This window comes from Tupaia chinensis, unplaced genomic scaffold (assembly GCF_000334495.1).
Source record: "Tupaia chinensis unplaced genomic scaffold, TupChi_1.0 Scaffold000234_1, whole genome shotgun sequence".
NCBI lineage: Eukaryota > Metazoa > Chordata > Mammalia > Scandentia > Tupaiidae > Tupaia > Tupaia belangeri.
In genome coordinates, this window is record NW_006159712.1 from 2,883,584 (window position 1) to 2,897,870 (window position 14,287).

At 46.5% G+C, this 14,287-nt stretch overlaps 1 protein-coding gene across 5 annotated transcripts in view; it reads left to right on the forward strand.

The window, feature by feature from the left end:
- The window catches only part of SLIT3 (slit guidance ligand 3), a 782,476-nt gene that overhangs the window by 549,392 nt on the left and 218,797 nt on the right, over positions 1 to 14,287 (forward strand). For all 5 annotated transcript variants that reach the window (XR_003549377.1, XM_027771828.1, XM_006148363.3 and 2 more), the window contains exon 5: positions 10,505 to 10,576. Coding sequence is in view for 4 of the 5 variants with exons in the window: in XM_027771828.1 (XP_027627629.1) it covers positions 10,505 to 10,576 (72 nt within the window). In the remaining variant the exon portion in view is untranslated. The remainder of the gene's footprint in view (positions 1 to 10,504; positions 10,577 to 14,287) is intronic.

The following is a 14,287-nucleotide window of genomic DNA, read 5'->3' on the forward strand; positions in this document are numbered from 1 at the left end:
CACTATCTAAATTATCCTAGTCTCAACCAGTGCCAGAATTCCAAAAGCAAGAGAAGAGTTGTTCATGGACTTAAAACACTCAGGTGCACTATCCTGTCGTGGAGAATTGGGAGAATTCACTCTCCATATCTGTTGTTTGCTTAGGCCAGGTTTGAACTCTATTCAGAAATCTGAATTATCTGTCTACTTAGCCTACTTCCCAATGTCACTGTTGATCCTCACACATTAGATCACCACCCCTTTCCCACGTGGAATCTTTGTCTGCAGCTCTTTAGCACACAAGCCTGTCATAGTGGCATTAGCTCTCAAGTTCAGCACTCACCAAGGAGATGGGCCCGACGGCGAGGAGGTGAGCTGGCCACTTTGCGATCCCAAGGTGCTAACTGCACTTGGAGGGAAAGGACTCCCAAAGCTTGAGATTTATTCTCAGTCATTTATGGACCAGGCAATGGCATGAAATTATTTCACTCCTTTTTAAAAAATGTATTCAACACATCATTTTTAAGCTATGCCTCAGCCCTTGTGCTCAGCAAAAGCTCCCATCCACATGAAGCTAGTGATTTAATGAGGGACCCAGCAGAAAAGAGTGCGTTACTGATTAAACTGAACCTCCAGGAAGCATGTAGGTTAAGCGACAAGCAACCTCTCTTGAACCAAACTCACTTTGTCCTTTGCCCAGGTGTTTAGCTTTTTGGCCAAGTCAAATTCAGCAGGGTCCTGGGACAGGTCCTAAAGGGCCACACTGGTGGATGACCCATTGTTTCGCTTGCACTTTCTTTTTTAGGAAGTCCTAAGAGGACATGGAAAAGAGGTTGAATCAATCATAGATTCATTCCCCCTCTTCCTGACACCAACGGAAATGGGCTCAAGTGGTAACTGAAAATGTAAATCTGGAATCCTCAAGGAAAACATGTTAAAGCACAATCCCCATCTCTTTAATGTTTTGCTCATTACTGCCTAAGTAGGTCTTCACCTATAGGATATTACACCTCTGAACCTGGACGATGAAACCACAGGCGGTGGCAAATGAGGATGCCCAGGTCAGCAGTTAATCATGAAGCAGGCCAGACACACACTTTATTTCAGAACAATTTCTCCCCACCCTCCGCCACCTCCCCTTCACTCACAAGGTTTCATCTCCTAATTGCAAAAGCTTTTTGGCATGGGAACATCTTTGTGAAGAAGAGAGGACTCAATTGGGGCCATCTCTCTAAAGAAGACAACGGGAACAAGGACGCTTCTCCAATTAATCAGCAAATGCCTGGCTCCAGCTTTCGGGCCAAAGGATCGATTTACATAAAGCTACTTCTGGAGATGAATTTGCCTCCCCCTCTCCTTCTCCTGCTTTCCCCTTGTCCAGCCAGCATTAGACATGCTACTGGATTTCAGATTGACAGTGTCAGCTACGACAATCAAATTAGGAATGAAAGCCTCAGATGGCTGCCAAGAGGGAGGGATGGGCGGGAAGCAGGGGGTGGGGAACAGTATGTCAGCCTCAGAGGAGGATGGATTGCACAAAAATGGGCTCCTTTTCTCAGAATCCACACAGCTTCAAACAAAGAGAAAAAACTAAACACCAGTCCTCATCCTTTGAAACAGGTGAGGGCCCCCTCCCCAGCTGTCATCAGCCAAGGTTGATAAATTAAACTAAAACATCCCATTGGGCATAAAAAGTGGCAGAAGACTATCTCAGATACATAATTAGATCCTTACAATCAGTTGATTTTCAGCATCAGATTTCTGCTTACACTGTGAAGACACCAAAATTGCAGTTAGACCCTCTGAAGGACTCATCATGATGTGTGTGTGAATTCTGGAGTCAGACACCTGTGGCTGGAATCCTGCTGATGTTTCCTGGACCACTTAGTGACACAGAGAAGCCTGCTCCAGAACAGAAGGCATAATTAGGCTGATAATGAGAGCTTCCCAATTTCATCTAATACAACTGCCTTGTCGCTAACTTGCGATAATCCTAGAGATTAGTGAGCTGTTGAGAAGCTCAGCTCTGTACCATTTGCCGATGATGATCAGTCAATTATAATGTTTCATGAACACAGAGAGCCTTAGCTGGGGTTGCCTATGATGATTAAATGGAGAAAGCTTCTGTTTGGACTGGAAGCATTGGTTCACCCTGCCAGCCCTAGAAGCACATGGTGTTTTGGAAAGACTCAGATTAAATCCAATGGTTGGAAGGAGGTTCTCTGCTCAAGGGAAGGATGGCTGAATGGCTGGAATATTTCAAGGAAGGACTTGCTTCCCTGGATCCAGGGCTTTCAAGTTTGACTCCCTCTTCTCCACACTTCTCTGGTGATGCTCACCTATCCCCAAGAAGTCCCATCAGGCTCCCTTAGATGGGCGCCAACATCTGAAGACTTTTTCTTTCCTGGTAATGAACGGCCACATAGCTGTAGTATCTAGTGCCTTGCTTTTATTCTAGAACCGCACTGTCCAGGTCAGTAGGCACTAGCCATATGTGGCTGCCAAGGACTTGTGGTATGGCCGGTCCACATTTGAAACATAGGTAAAATACAGAGCAGATCTCAAAGACCTGGTGTGGGGGAAAAAGAATGTAAAATACTTCATTAATAAATTTTTAATTGATTGCTTGTTGAAATGGTAATATTTTAGATATATTGGTATAAATAAAATCCTTTATTAAAGTTACATTTAACTATTTCTTTTTACTGTTTTTAATGTGGCTAATGGAAAAGTGTTCACTGCATGTATGGCTTTTGTTATATTTTTTAGGGGCAGCACCATTCACAACTGGCAGGTCTCCCCTGGAGGGGTGACAGCCTCAGTGCCCTCATGGTCACAAACCTGGGACATACGCTTAGGGCTCATTTGATTTTGACAGTGACCCAACAGCAAGCATATAATCTTCCTTATTAAGATAAATTGCCTGCAGAAGAGATTTACCTATTAAGATAAATCCTCCCTGAAGTCCACGCTGTAAAATCCTCAGGGAACGATTTTTCCTATATGTCTGTCCCTCTTGCTATATAAAATACAGTAAGCAAAATGGTGTCTCTTCTTTAAGTTCTTGCAAAGATCAGTGAATTATGGGGTTACTGTGTACTAGGAGTTAGGGGGCAGACAAACGGTTCAGCTTCAGATAGGATTGTAGTATTGAGTGTACATGAAGTTTTAGGTTTGTAGATGATCTGTCAGACATTCTTAAAGCCCTAAATGACTTTTGGGATTGATACAGAATACACCAATGGACAGGTTTCCTCCTAAACAGAGAATGTGGAAGTAATTTTAATATATACTCAAGCCAAGGAACATCAGAATGGTAATTCGCCCCCTGATCCCAAATCCAATAATGATCTCAAATATAACTGCTTTCTAGATTATCCCCTGATTTAGTCTGACTAATTAGGAGTTGATGGCTTTTTGTTTTGAAGGGATTTTTTAAATGTTACTGAGAAGGAACCATGATTGGTCTCACCATAAGGAGGATGAGGAGGTTGACAAAGAAATATAAAGTTCATCAGATACCAAATTAGGTCATTCCAATTTGCTTTGTTCTGTTAGCTTCCCTTGTGGTGCTGGATTTGCTGGACTTGGAGAGTGATGTTTTCTCCTGCCAAGAACTTCCTGGTTCAGAACCACCTTGGAAGTCTTGGGTTGGATTCTGTTAATCCCCTTTCTAGTACTGGCTCCCATCCCCTGCTTCTTCAGAGTCCACTGCTTAAAGCTTATGTCTGGAGACCTCTTCCACAATCTAGCTCACATTACTGAAGTCACCTCTCCAAGCATTATGGAGCACAGGAGGAGCCTGGGAATTTTATATTTCTCCCAGGTGTTCCCCAACCAACGACTGTCATGCAAGGCTACACAGGCCCAGCTCCCTGGCTTAGAGACAAGAGCTTCCCACAGTATTGGTCTGAGGCCAAGACTTCACTTGATCATACTTCATTCCCTTCTGTATCCTGCTTCCAGCCCTTACTGCTTCCTCCAGGGAGCACTTCATTAATCAGTCACTTAACCCCTGAGTCCTTGGCTCAGTGCTTCGAGAGAACCCAACGTAAGACAGACCTTTTTTTCCTGAATCACACTCTCCTGTTTCGTCCCAAAGAATCTAGAATGAAATATGTATGGTGTTGTCGAAATGGTAGATGAGGTCAACTTCAACCCTCCTCTCAGATGATGTGAGGAGAGTTCTAGCAATATTTATGTTTTATCCTTTGCAGAGTTGAAGGCATCTGTCCAGGGGGTGCTGATAAAGCACAGTTTCGGCAGTGTAAACCCAGGGCTAAATGGGGGCAAGTTCAAGAAGTCAATGCGCCATTCATGGGATGCTCCCAGTGTTCCTCACGCTGTGCGAAGCGCTTTACGTGTACAGCTCATTTCACTCTCACAATTGACCGATGGGGTTGGTGAAATTAATGGCCCCAATATAAAGATGGGAAGCTAAAGCACGAGTGTTCGGTAACTTGCATGATTTATAACTCTTAAGTTGCTCCACCCACTTCAGAAACAAGAATTACCCAAGTTGCAGAAATCTTCCAAGCCCTATTTTGTAGCTTCAGAATCATTTGAGATTGACACCTAGAAGCAGATCCCCCCACAAACAGGCATTTAACCCAGACAGGACTTCCTGGAAGCATGAATGTGACCCAGATAAGTGCATTGTTCCCACCAGAGCAGAGGAGAACATTTTCTTGCTCCTTGTCGTGCAGGGGTAGGGGTGAAGGTGGGGACTGTCATTCACTGTTACTCTGAGAACAAAGCAGGCCTGACATTGCAGAGAGTGCCCCAGGAAGCATTTCAAAAGCTCCACTGGAACTAGACAACCTTTCAATCCATTTATCAAAGTGTCTGCAGTTCCCGTTTGAAGGTAGATGAAGCAATAATAAATTTGTGAAGAAAGTTAATCTGTGTCCAAAGCATTTTAGTAAATTAAAAAGGTGGGGGAAGGGCTGGCTGGAAGGGCGATACATTGGTTCTTGCCAACTCCTATTTGACTTACTGTCTCCTTAATAAGTCCTCTTTGGTCTTGTGTTTTTGGATGGAATAATCAGTCGGTTAATCATTTTCCGGAAGCTGGAAAATGCACTTTAGCTAATGCAGTTCTCCTTTTCGTTCAGAGCCCTAATTATTTAAAAAGACATCCCAACCTCTAGCCCACTTCCCAACCAAGAAAGCCTTTCCCACCAGCCATCTTCATTTCTCCAGAAAAAAAGCCAGCACACCTCCCACTCCTTCACCCTTCCCAACCTCATACTTTTTTCTAATGTTAAAGAAAACAAAAAGGAAAGATTCCTTCTCTGGTCATGTCCACCCTCCACATCCTGAGCCACTTCCATCATGAAGGGTGAGGCACTAAAACCCCAACAAACAATTGGCCAGAACTCGGCTTTGGGGCACTACAGCTAGATTTTGTTATTTTTATTTAAGCACCAGTGGAAACCGGTAGCTCTTGTCTCTCCCAAGGATAGTACTTCACAATAGCTCCACGCTCTGGCCTCACGCTGAGATAAACACACTATTAGGGACCCTCACAAAGGCCCAACGATAATTGTGAAGGGACAGTTACCGAAAATGAAGTACCCAGCCCTGAACCCTCCTCCACGCCCCATCAGTAACACCATTAGAGCTGTCAGTTTGTCAGCCCATTGGAGGTATTTATGAAATCAATATACAATCCTGCAGATGGATGGCAGCGGTATTGTTAGCCCGAGAAGAGAGCCTCAATGGAAAATAAAATTAATAAAATTTACAAGCAGATTGTCATGAGGAACAGATAAATTCCCTACAATCTACCGTTTTACTCAATTGGGGCAGGAGAAAAGCAATGGCAAGGAGATGGAAAGAAATCTGTGCTTTAAACTGGGCCCCTTAAAGTAGGAGCAATGCAGGGTTTATTTACAGCAAGAAAACAGCAGAAACCAAAGCAGCTGCCCCACCAGGCAGGATGGTGTGTGTAACCACCTGTAAGGACATCTCAGCCTGTCACCAAATGCTTCTGCTTACTATCAGTACGCTCTCTTCATCTCACCACATTGCAAACCGAACCCTTGGTCCAATTGCTGTTCTTTCCAGTATGTTTTGGTGTGCTTCTGCTCAAACAGACCTTCTGCATTATTGGAGTATGTGTCCCTTCGTCCAGCTTCTAGCCATGGTTAAAGCTAACAGTTGCAAAATCTCTCTCCTCTTTGCCTCCCCTACCCATGATTTTGATTATCACCCATTTTTTGATTATCACTCAGTTTCTAAACCCACAATGTTGGCTGGATTTAGAGCAACCAAGCTGGGAGGGCAGTGGGCAGGGGCTTAGGGGTCTAGAGACCAGCCCTCACTTGGCAGAAAAGACTGGGCCCATTGTGGCTGCCGGAGCCTCAAGTGCAGCCCAGATGCCTGGTGGAAATTGCATTAGTTGGATGACAGGACCTGGGCCCCTTCTCCAGAGGCTGATGGAGAGCAGCTGAGTGGCCTTGGTGACACCGCCTGACCTCTGCTGTCATCATGGGCTTTGTTCAGTGCCCCGACTCCAGGCTGGAGCCCTGCTCATTGAATCAGGCCTGGCCGGGGGAGCCTGCAAGGGGGCTCATTATGCATCAATTGCAGACAGGACGCTAGATTCGAGGTGGGGAGCACCCTGTTACTCAGCTCCAGAAGCCACTAGTACTCACATATGACGCTGAGCGTTGTTTTAGGACCTATGGCAGCCCCAGACAATCCTAAAGTGTAGTGAGTTTTAGCCAGTGTGGGGCTTGTCTCAGCAGGCAAGAGCAGAATGTCGGACTCCTCTCTTCTGCTTTTTATTTTCCCTCCAGCCCAGTGTCCGAATGTTCCTCTAGATTGCCCAGATTTTAGTGGAGGGTGATTGTCTGGCCTCTTCTTCCACCTGCTCTGAAGTCATCTGAGACTTTTGACTAGGTACCCTTAGAAAGTCAGCATGGGAGTGTTCATTGGTACCATCTGTCCATGGGACAGCCCGGCCCTGTGACCCAGCTCGTTCCCTTAAAGGACCTTGTTCTGAGCAAACAACTGGATAAATGCCACCAAAATACATGGGCAGGGAAATTTGTCCTAGTATTTCTTTAAATGTTAAATAAATAAACAAATAATAGATAGATAGATTTGGGGATGGTGTAGCCATCCATACAGTTAGATGATATACAGCCACTGAAAATGCTGGCATTGATATGCTGTTAATGACATGAGCAGAAGTTCTCAATATAGTAAGCAAAATGTGTATATGTTATATATCTTTATATAATACATATTTTAATATAATACACATACACACAGAGAGTAACTGGCTATATATTATATGGTCATATTGGAGAAATTTTTTAAGAATTAAAACTTTGTTTCTTTATTCATTTAGTTTAATTTGACCAGAGAGGGACAGCATGAGAGAGAGAGAGGGAAAGTAAGAAAGCAAGCTGCCAGGTCCAGGACTCAAATCGTGGTCAGCCATGTGGGAATCCAGTGCCCTCAACTACCACAACACCTGTCGGCTTCATATTGATGAATTTTTTATATATTGCTCCTAATTGGTAGTGGTGGTTATATCAGAGTACATTTTTTACCGTAATATTTAAGGGTTTTTCTGTCTGTTCTTTTCAAAATAATGGGGATGGGAACCAGCAGTTGACGCAGTGGCTATGTTGCTGGACTCCCATGTAGTCAACCGCGGTTTGAGTCCCAGACCTGGTGGCTTAAACTCACGCCAGGCGTGTGTGCGTGCATACCCAAGATCCCGAGAGGAAAATGGAGGAGAAGGGATTGCAGCGTGGCCATCCCCCCTGGGGGGGGGGTGATTTCTCTCTCTTTCTGTCTCCCTGTCTCTGTCTTTCTGGTGAGTGCACACACACTATAGCAAAAGCCTCTCCAAAAAAAAAAAAAAGCAGAAAAGACTGGGCCCATTGTGGCTGCCGGAGCCTCAAGTGCAGCCCAGATGCCTGGTGGAAATTGCATTAGTTGGATGACAGGACCTGGGCCCCTTCTCCAGAGGCTGATGGAGAGCAGCTGAGTGGCCTTGGTGACACCGCCTGACCTCTGCTGTCATCATGGGCTTTGTTCAGTGCCCCGACTCCAGGCTGGAGCCCTGCTCATTGAATCAGGCCTGGCCGGGGGAGCCTGCAAGGGGGCTCATTATGCATCAATTGCAGACAGGACGCTAGATTCGAGGTGGGGAGCACCCTGTTACTCAGCTCCAGAAGCCACTAGTACTCACATATGACGCTGAGCGTTGTTTTAGGACCTATGGCAGCCCCAGACAATCCTAAAGTGTAGTGAGTTTTAGCCAGTGTGGGGCTTGTCTCAGCAGGCAAGAGCAGAATGTCGGACTCCTCTCTTCTGCTTTTTATTTTCCCTCCAGCCCAGTGTCCGAATGTTCCTCTAGATTGCCCAGATTTTAGTGGAGGGTGATTGTCTGGCCTCTTCTTCCACCTGCTCTGAAGTCATCTGAGACTTTTGACTAGGTACCCTTAGAAAGTCAGCATGGGAGTGTTCATTGGTACCATCTGTCCATGGGACAGCCCGGCCCTGTGACCCAGCTCGTTCCCTTAAAGGACCTTGTTCTGAGCAAACAACTGGATAAATGCCACCAAAATACATGGGCAGGGAAATTTGTCCTAGTATTTCTTTAAATGTTAAATAAATAAACAAATAATAGATAGATAGATTTGGGGATGGTGTAGCCATCCATACAGTTAGATGATATACAGCCACTGAAAATGCTGGCATTGATATGCTGTTAATGACATGAGCAGAAGTTCTCAATATAGTAAGCAAAATGTGTATATGTTATATATCTTTATATAATACATATTTTAATATAATACACATACACACAGAGAGTAACTGGCTATATATTATATGGTCATATTGGAGAAATTTTTTAAGAATTAAAACTTTGTTTCTTTATTCATTTAGTTTAATTTGACCAGAGAGGGACAGCATGAGAGAGAGAGAGGGAAAGTAAGAAAGCAAGCTGCCAGGTCCAGGACTCAAATCGTGGTCAGCCATGTGGGAATCCAGTGCCCTCAACTACCACAACACCTGTCGGCTTCATATTGATGAATTTTTTATATATTGCTCCTAATTGGTAGTGGTGGTTATATCAGAGTACATTTTTTACCGTAATATTTAAGGGTTTTTCTGTCTGTTCTTTTCAAAATAATGGGGATGGGAACCAGCAGTTGACGCAGTGGCTATGTTGCTGGACTCCCATGTAGTCAACCGCGGTTTGAGTCCCAGACCTGGTGGCTTAAACTCACGCCAGGCGTGTGTGCGTGCATACCCAAGATCCCGAGAGGAAAATGGAGGAGAAGGGATTGCAGCGTGGCCATCCCCCCTGGGGGGGGGGTGATTTCTCTCTCTTTCTGTCTCCCTGTCTCTGTCTTTCTGGTGAGTGCACACACACTATAGCAAAAGCCTCTCCAAAAAAAAAAAAGGGTGTGTGTGTGTGTGTGTGTGTACCTTTTATATCTGAAGAAAGTATTAAGTGCTGACTGCACCCCTCACCCCATCTCTGTACATGTCCCTCCCTCCACCACCTTCCTGGGAGACCCTCTGCATCCGGGCTGGGCGGCTCTAGCCACCGTGGGCGAGGCAGGCAGCAGTGCTCCGCAGAGGCCCTTTGCACACCCTGGAGGCCTGGCGGGTCTTCATGGATTGATTATTCACCGAGATTCAAGTAGGCGCGAGGTGAATTAAAACTAGTGCACGTGTTTGGTCTAGCAAAAAGTAAAAACAGAAAACCAAACAGAAATGCCAGGATCATTCTCAGGAAAGGAGGTGGAGGCTTTGGGGATCCTTAAGCCCTAGGACAAGACTTAGGTTGAGCCCCCTGCGGGACCGACTCTGTAGCCCTCACCCTCCTCTAGGCAATATGGTGGCGCTACTGCATAATGCTGTAGTCGCTGAGGTGCAGGTGGGACCTCCGTTTTGGATGGGTTTGTGGAAGTGTTACTTGAAGTTATGCCTGTCACTAAGAAGATCCAGGAGGCCTGCAAGGGTCTCTGGGACTCCAGAATATGACGAAGTGGTCAGCCCCCATCAGAAAATCGTAATGGCCAGGATCTATTCCAGTCTCCTAAAACAAAGGCAGAGTCCTGAGCAGCGAAGGACGGCCCCTGGAGATGGGAGATTGAGTGGTGTTGACCCTGCCATTGGGGGAGGGACACCGCAGGGGAGAGCACCGCCAGGGAGGGGGCCAGGGGTCGTGTCTCTGGGAGGTGGCAAAACTGAATTGGGTGCAGTGTGCGACAAATAACCTAGCGTCTTGGCTCGTGGCCTGGAGGTGCGAGACCACCCACGGAGCCCGCCCTGCAGGCAAGCTGCTCCCGCCTGGTAAGCATTTCAGCAAAGGCCCTCACTTGAGGAACAATGGGAACGCTTGTAGCAGCCGGCCTGAGACTAAACAGTCCCCCAAACACTTCTGGCCGCTGAGGCAGCCTCCCAGGGTTTTTGTTATCATAATGAGATGCAGATAAAGCCCGGGCCTTGGTCTTTAACGTGATGTGTCTCCTCTCTTCTTGTTTAGAGACCTGAGCGAAAACCAGATCCAGGGCCTCCCGAGGAAGGCGTTCCGCGGCATCGCCGACGTGAAGAACCTGTAAGTGCTGCTTTTGTCGTTTTGCTGCAGATGTGGCTATCTCGGGCGCTGTGGCTGGAGCAGGGGCGAGGGATGGGACCGGAGTGCAGTCCAGGCACTGAGGTTACGTGGTTTCCAGGGAACACACATCGGATGCACAACAGCATCCCTAGCTCCACGTCCCCAAGTCTGAGCACTGAGGTCCCAGACAGGCTCTGTGGCCGCCATGCAAGTCAGCGTCTCACAGCGTCATCATCACCTTCTGTAAAATGGGAATGACAGTCTTGTGAAGGTGTGGTGTGCAACTGAGAAAACATTTTTTTAAAAAGTCAGTGCCTCATGTGTAGTAAAGTCAGTGAGTGGAGCCTTGGTGATAATGGTGGTGGCCAAGATGATAAAGATGGTGGCGAAGCTGTCACTCACAGGCTTACTGTACGCTCTTATGAGCGCGTGGAGACTTGTATCTCAGCACCTTGGGGAGACGTAGCCAGATCTAGTTCCATGGCACTAGGTGTTTTCTTTTACTTTGAAATAACTATTGATTCACAAGAAGTTTCAAGAAGTAGTAGACAGGTGCATGCACTATGGATAGAATCCTTTCCCCTGATGGTAACACCTTAGGTACCTCGAGTCTCTCAGCTCCAGAAGATTGAGGCTGGCGCAGGCCGACCTCGCCACATTTCAGTTCCACGTGCGTGTCTTTTTGTGTGCGTGTGGCTGTGAGCAGGGTGGTTGTATGCAGTTTTTATCACATGTGGATCCATGCACCCATCACCCCAGGCAAGAGGAAGAACTGTCCCAGGGCTCCATTTCAAACTTGCCAAGCAACCTTCCCTGGACCATTTACTCTGGCTTCCACTATTTGCTCCTTATCAGTGACTACTGGTCCTTCCCTTCAGGGGAATGTGTCTCCTGAATTTCCTACTCAGACCTTGTGCCCATGGGTTTGAGCGTGGTTTGGGGGAGGGGCACAGAAGAAAGTCTGCTTTGGCTGAGGACGTTCTTTGCCCACGAGCTTCCTCCACAGGTTCAAACTAAATTTTAAAAATCAAGAAGGAGACGTGAAAAAAAAAAAAAAACAGTTTAACTGTCACTTTTCCCTAGAACAAATGCAAGGGTTCAGGCTCACAGGCACAACAGGGAAGCTGGTGATGGCTTCCAGATGCAGGCGATCTGAGCACCCTGTGGCTGAGGCCTTGACCGAAAGCTCTTGGTGTTTAACATGCAGAGCACATGAGCGGGCAAAGGCACCTCTCTGGTGGGGCGAGGGGGAGGAGGGAGGCGGGGAGGCAGAGGGGACTTTGCAAGGGGCTCCGGACAAGGAGGCTGCCTGCTGCTCCTTCTCTGGGAATGTTTGTCCGGAGCAGGAGAGGATGGGGTGGACAGCCACACCTGCTGAGAACAGGAGCTGCTCCGCAGCACAGGTGGAGACCTCGTACTTCTGTCTCCCTGAGCAAATGAGACCCAGGAAAACCAAACTTTCAAACCACTGAATAGGTAATGAGGACTGCCCTTCCACCCAGAGCTGGCACATTCCAGAGTGTTTTTCTAGCATGTCGTTCCTTGGATTCCAGGAACCCAGGTTGTGTACATGGGCCACAGACTGTGTTCATTAACACCCCAGAATGCCAGGGCATAAGAACATTCAGGCCCAGAGAAGGGCAGTGACTAACTCAAGATCAACCAGCTTCCTGATAATTGAGCCCAAGATAAACATTTTACATATATTAACTAACATATATGTTGGATTTCATGGTGCTCATTTTAAACGTGTCAATTAACAAAAAAAAATAAAATTGTACTGATAAATAAGCACAGCTGTTTAATTACTAGGTACATTTTTCCATTCTCTATAAAGTGATTAAATCCTGCAGTGGTTCTCAATAGCTGCTGGGATTTCTTGTCCCACCCACCCCCTTTGTAATGTCTCTGACCACACAAAGTCCTCATGAGTTAAAAGGGTCCAGATTCTGCAAAAACTCAGCTCCTAAATCACTCCAGCGACTACTGTCAGGCCCACCCTCTCAAGGCCATGCAAGTACAGGAATCTTCCAAAAAAAATTCATGGAAAATGTGTATGCTGAAGACTCTATGCGTGGATTTAGAAAACTATTTGTATAGAATAAACTCTTACTTTTCTTCCATATTTCCATGAACATTTTGAAGGCTCCTCAAAAGAATTACTAAGGAGCTACACTCAGTAAGGATCTTCTCTCTTACTGATACTGAAGACCAGGGCATGGTCCTGGGGGAAGAGAGGAGGGGTGTGAACTCAATACCTAAAAGATGAATGAGCCAAAAACACAGAGGACAATTGAATACCTTGTCCTTCCGAACAGTTCGGTCAGTATGTACTTGTCAGGCAGAACCTGTAGGGCCTCAAGAAGTACAAGTCACGTGCTCTGGTGGCTCTCATTGTAACTGAGGACAAGAAACAGGTGCACGAGAAGGATATTGGGTAGAATACCCATCAATGTGACACTGGCAGATGAGTGGCTGTGTGTGGAGAGAGGCTGCCAGAGCTCAGAGACAGAAAGCATCCTTCAGCAGTGTGGCCCAGCGGTTAGAAACACGGTTTTGGTGGTCTGACAGCACTATGTATGAATCCCGTCTGTTCTAAGTTCTGAGCTTTTGACCTTAGGTACGTTGCCGACACTTCTGAACCTAGACTTCTACCACTGTAAAATAAGGATAATAGTTGGACTTGACCACCAAGGGTTTGTGAAGATTTATAAAAGAATATGTATGAATAACTTAGTACTGCTCTTGACACATGGGCAGTATAGAGAAGGTTCTAGCACTGCTGCTGCTGTGTTCCTTTGATGCTGTTATACTGGTAAAAACTTTAGAGGAGCCTGAACAGTGACTGGAATTCAGCATAAAAGAGGCAGATAGCATCTGCAAAGCACGTAGGCAAAACCATAAGGTGCGCTTCGAGGGACACAGGAAGGTGGGAGTGGAGGGCTATGAGGCAGCACAGTGAGTGATAAGGTTAGAAAGACAGATAGAGGCCAGGTGATGGGGAGCCTTGCCTGCAATGCATATAGGCTTTAGATGCAGGTACTGAGAACACTGATGGCTTCTGACCTGGGACAGGTCTTGATGGAAACTTTTATTTTGGAAGAAGGAAAGGCCAGGGCAGGAGATGAGGCTGAACTCCATCAGAGGGCACTGGGCTCGTGCTGGAGAGAGGACAAGCAGAAGTGAAGGGAGAATCCTGAGTAATCCACCCCTGGGACCAAGAACACAGAACTGAGTGGTCCAGTTACGAAAGGTCACTGAAAAAGCAGTGACAACAGTGAATTCCAAGTTCAGACAATACAGAAGGATAGCAAATAGCAAATTCTTTTTTTTTTTTTTTTTTTGGAGAGGTTTTTCACTATAGGGCGCGTGCGCTCGCCAGACAGACAGAGAGAGACATAGAGATAGAAAGCGAGAAATCACCCCCCAGGGGGGATGGTCACGCCGCAATCCCTTCTCCTCCATTCTCCTCTTGGGATTTTGGGCACGCACTCACACGCGCCCGGCGTGAGTTTTACGCCACCGGGTCCGGGATGCGAACCGCAGTCGACTACGTGGGAGTCTAGCGACATAGCCATTACGCTAACTGCTGGTTCCCAGGAAGGATAGCAAATTCTCACAGTCGTTCCTTCACATATCCATGAAAATAACTGCGTTCCACCCAAATGCCAGGTCTGAGGAAATAGCAGAGAGCCAGACATGTAGGTCTGT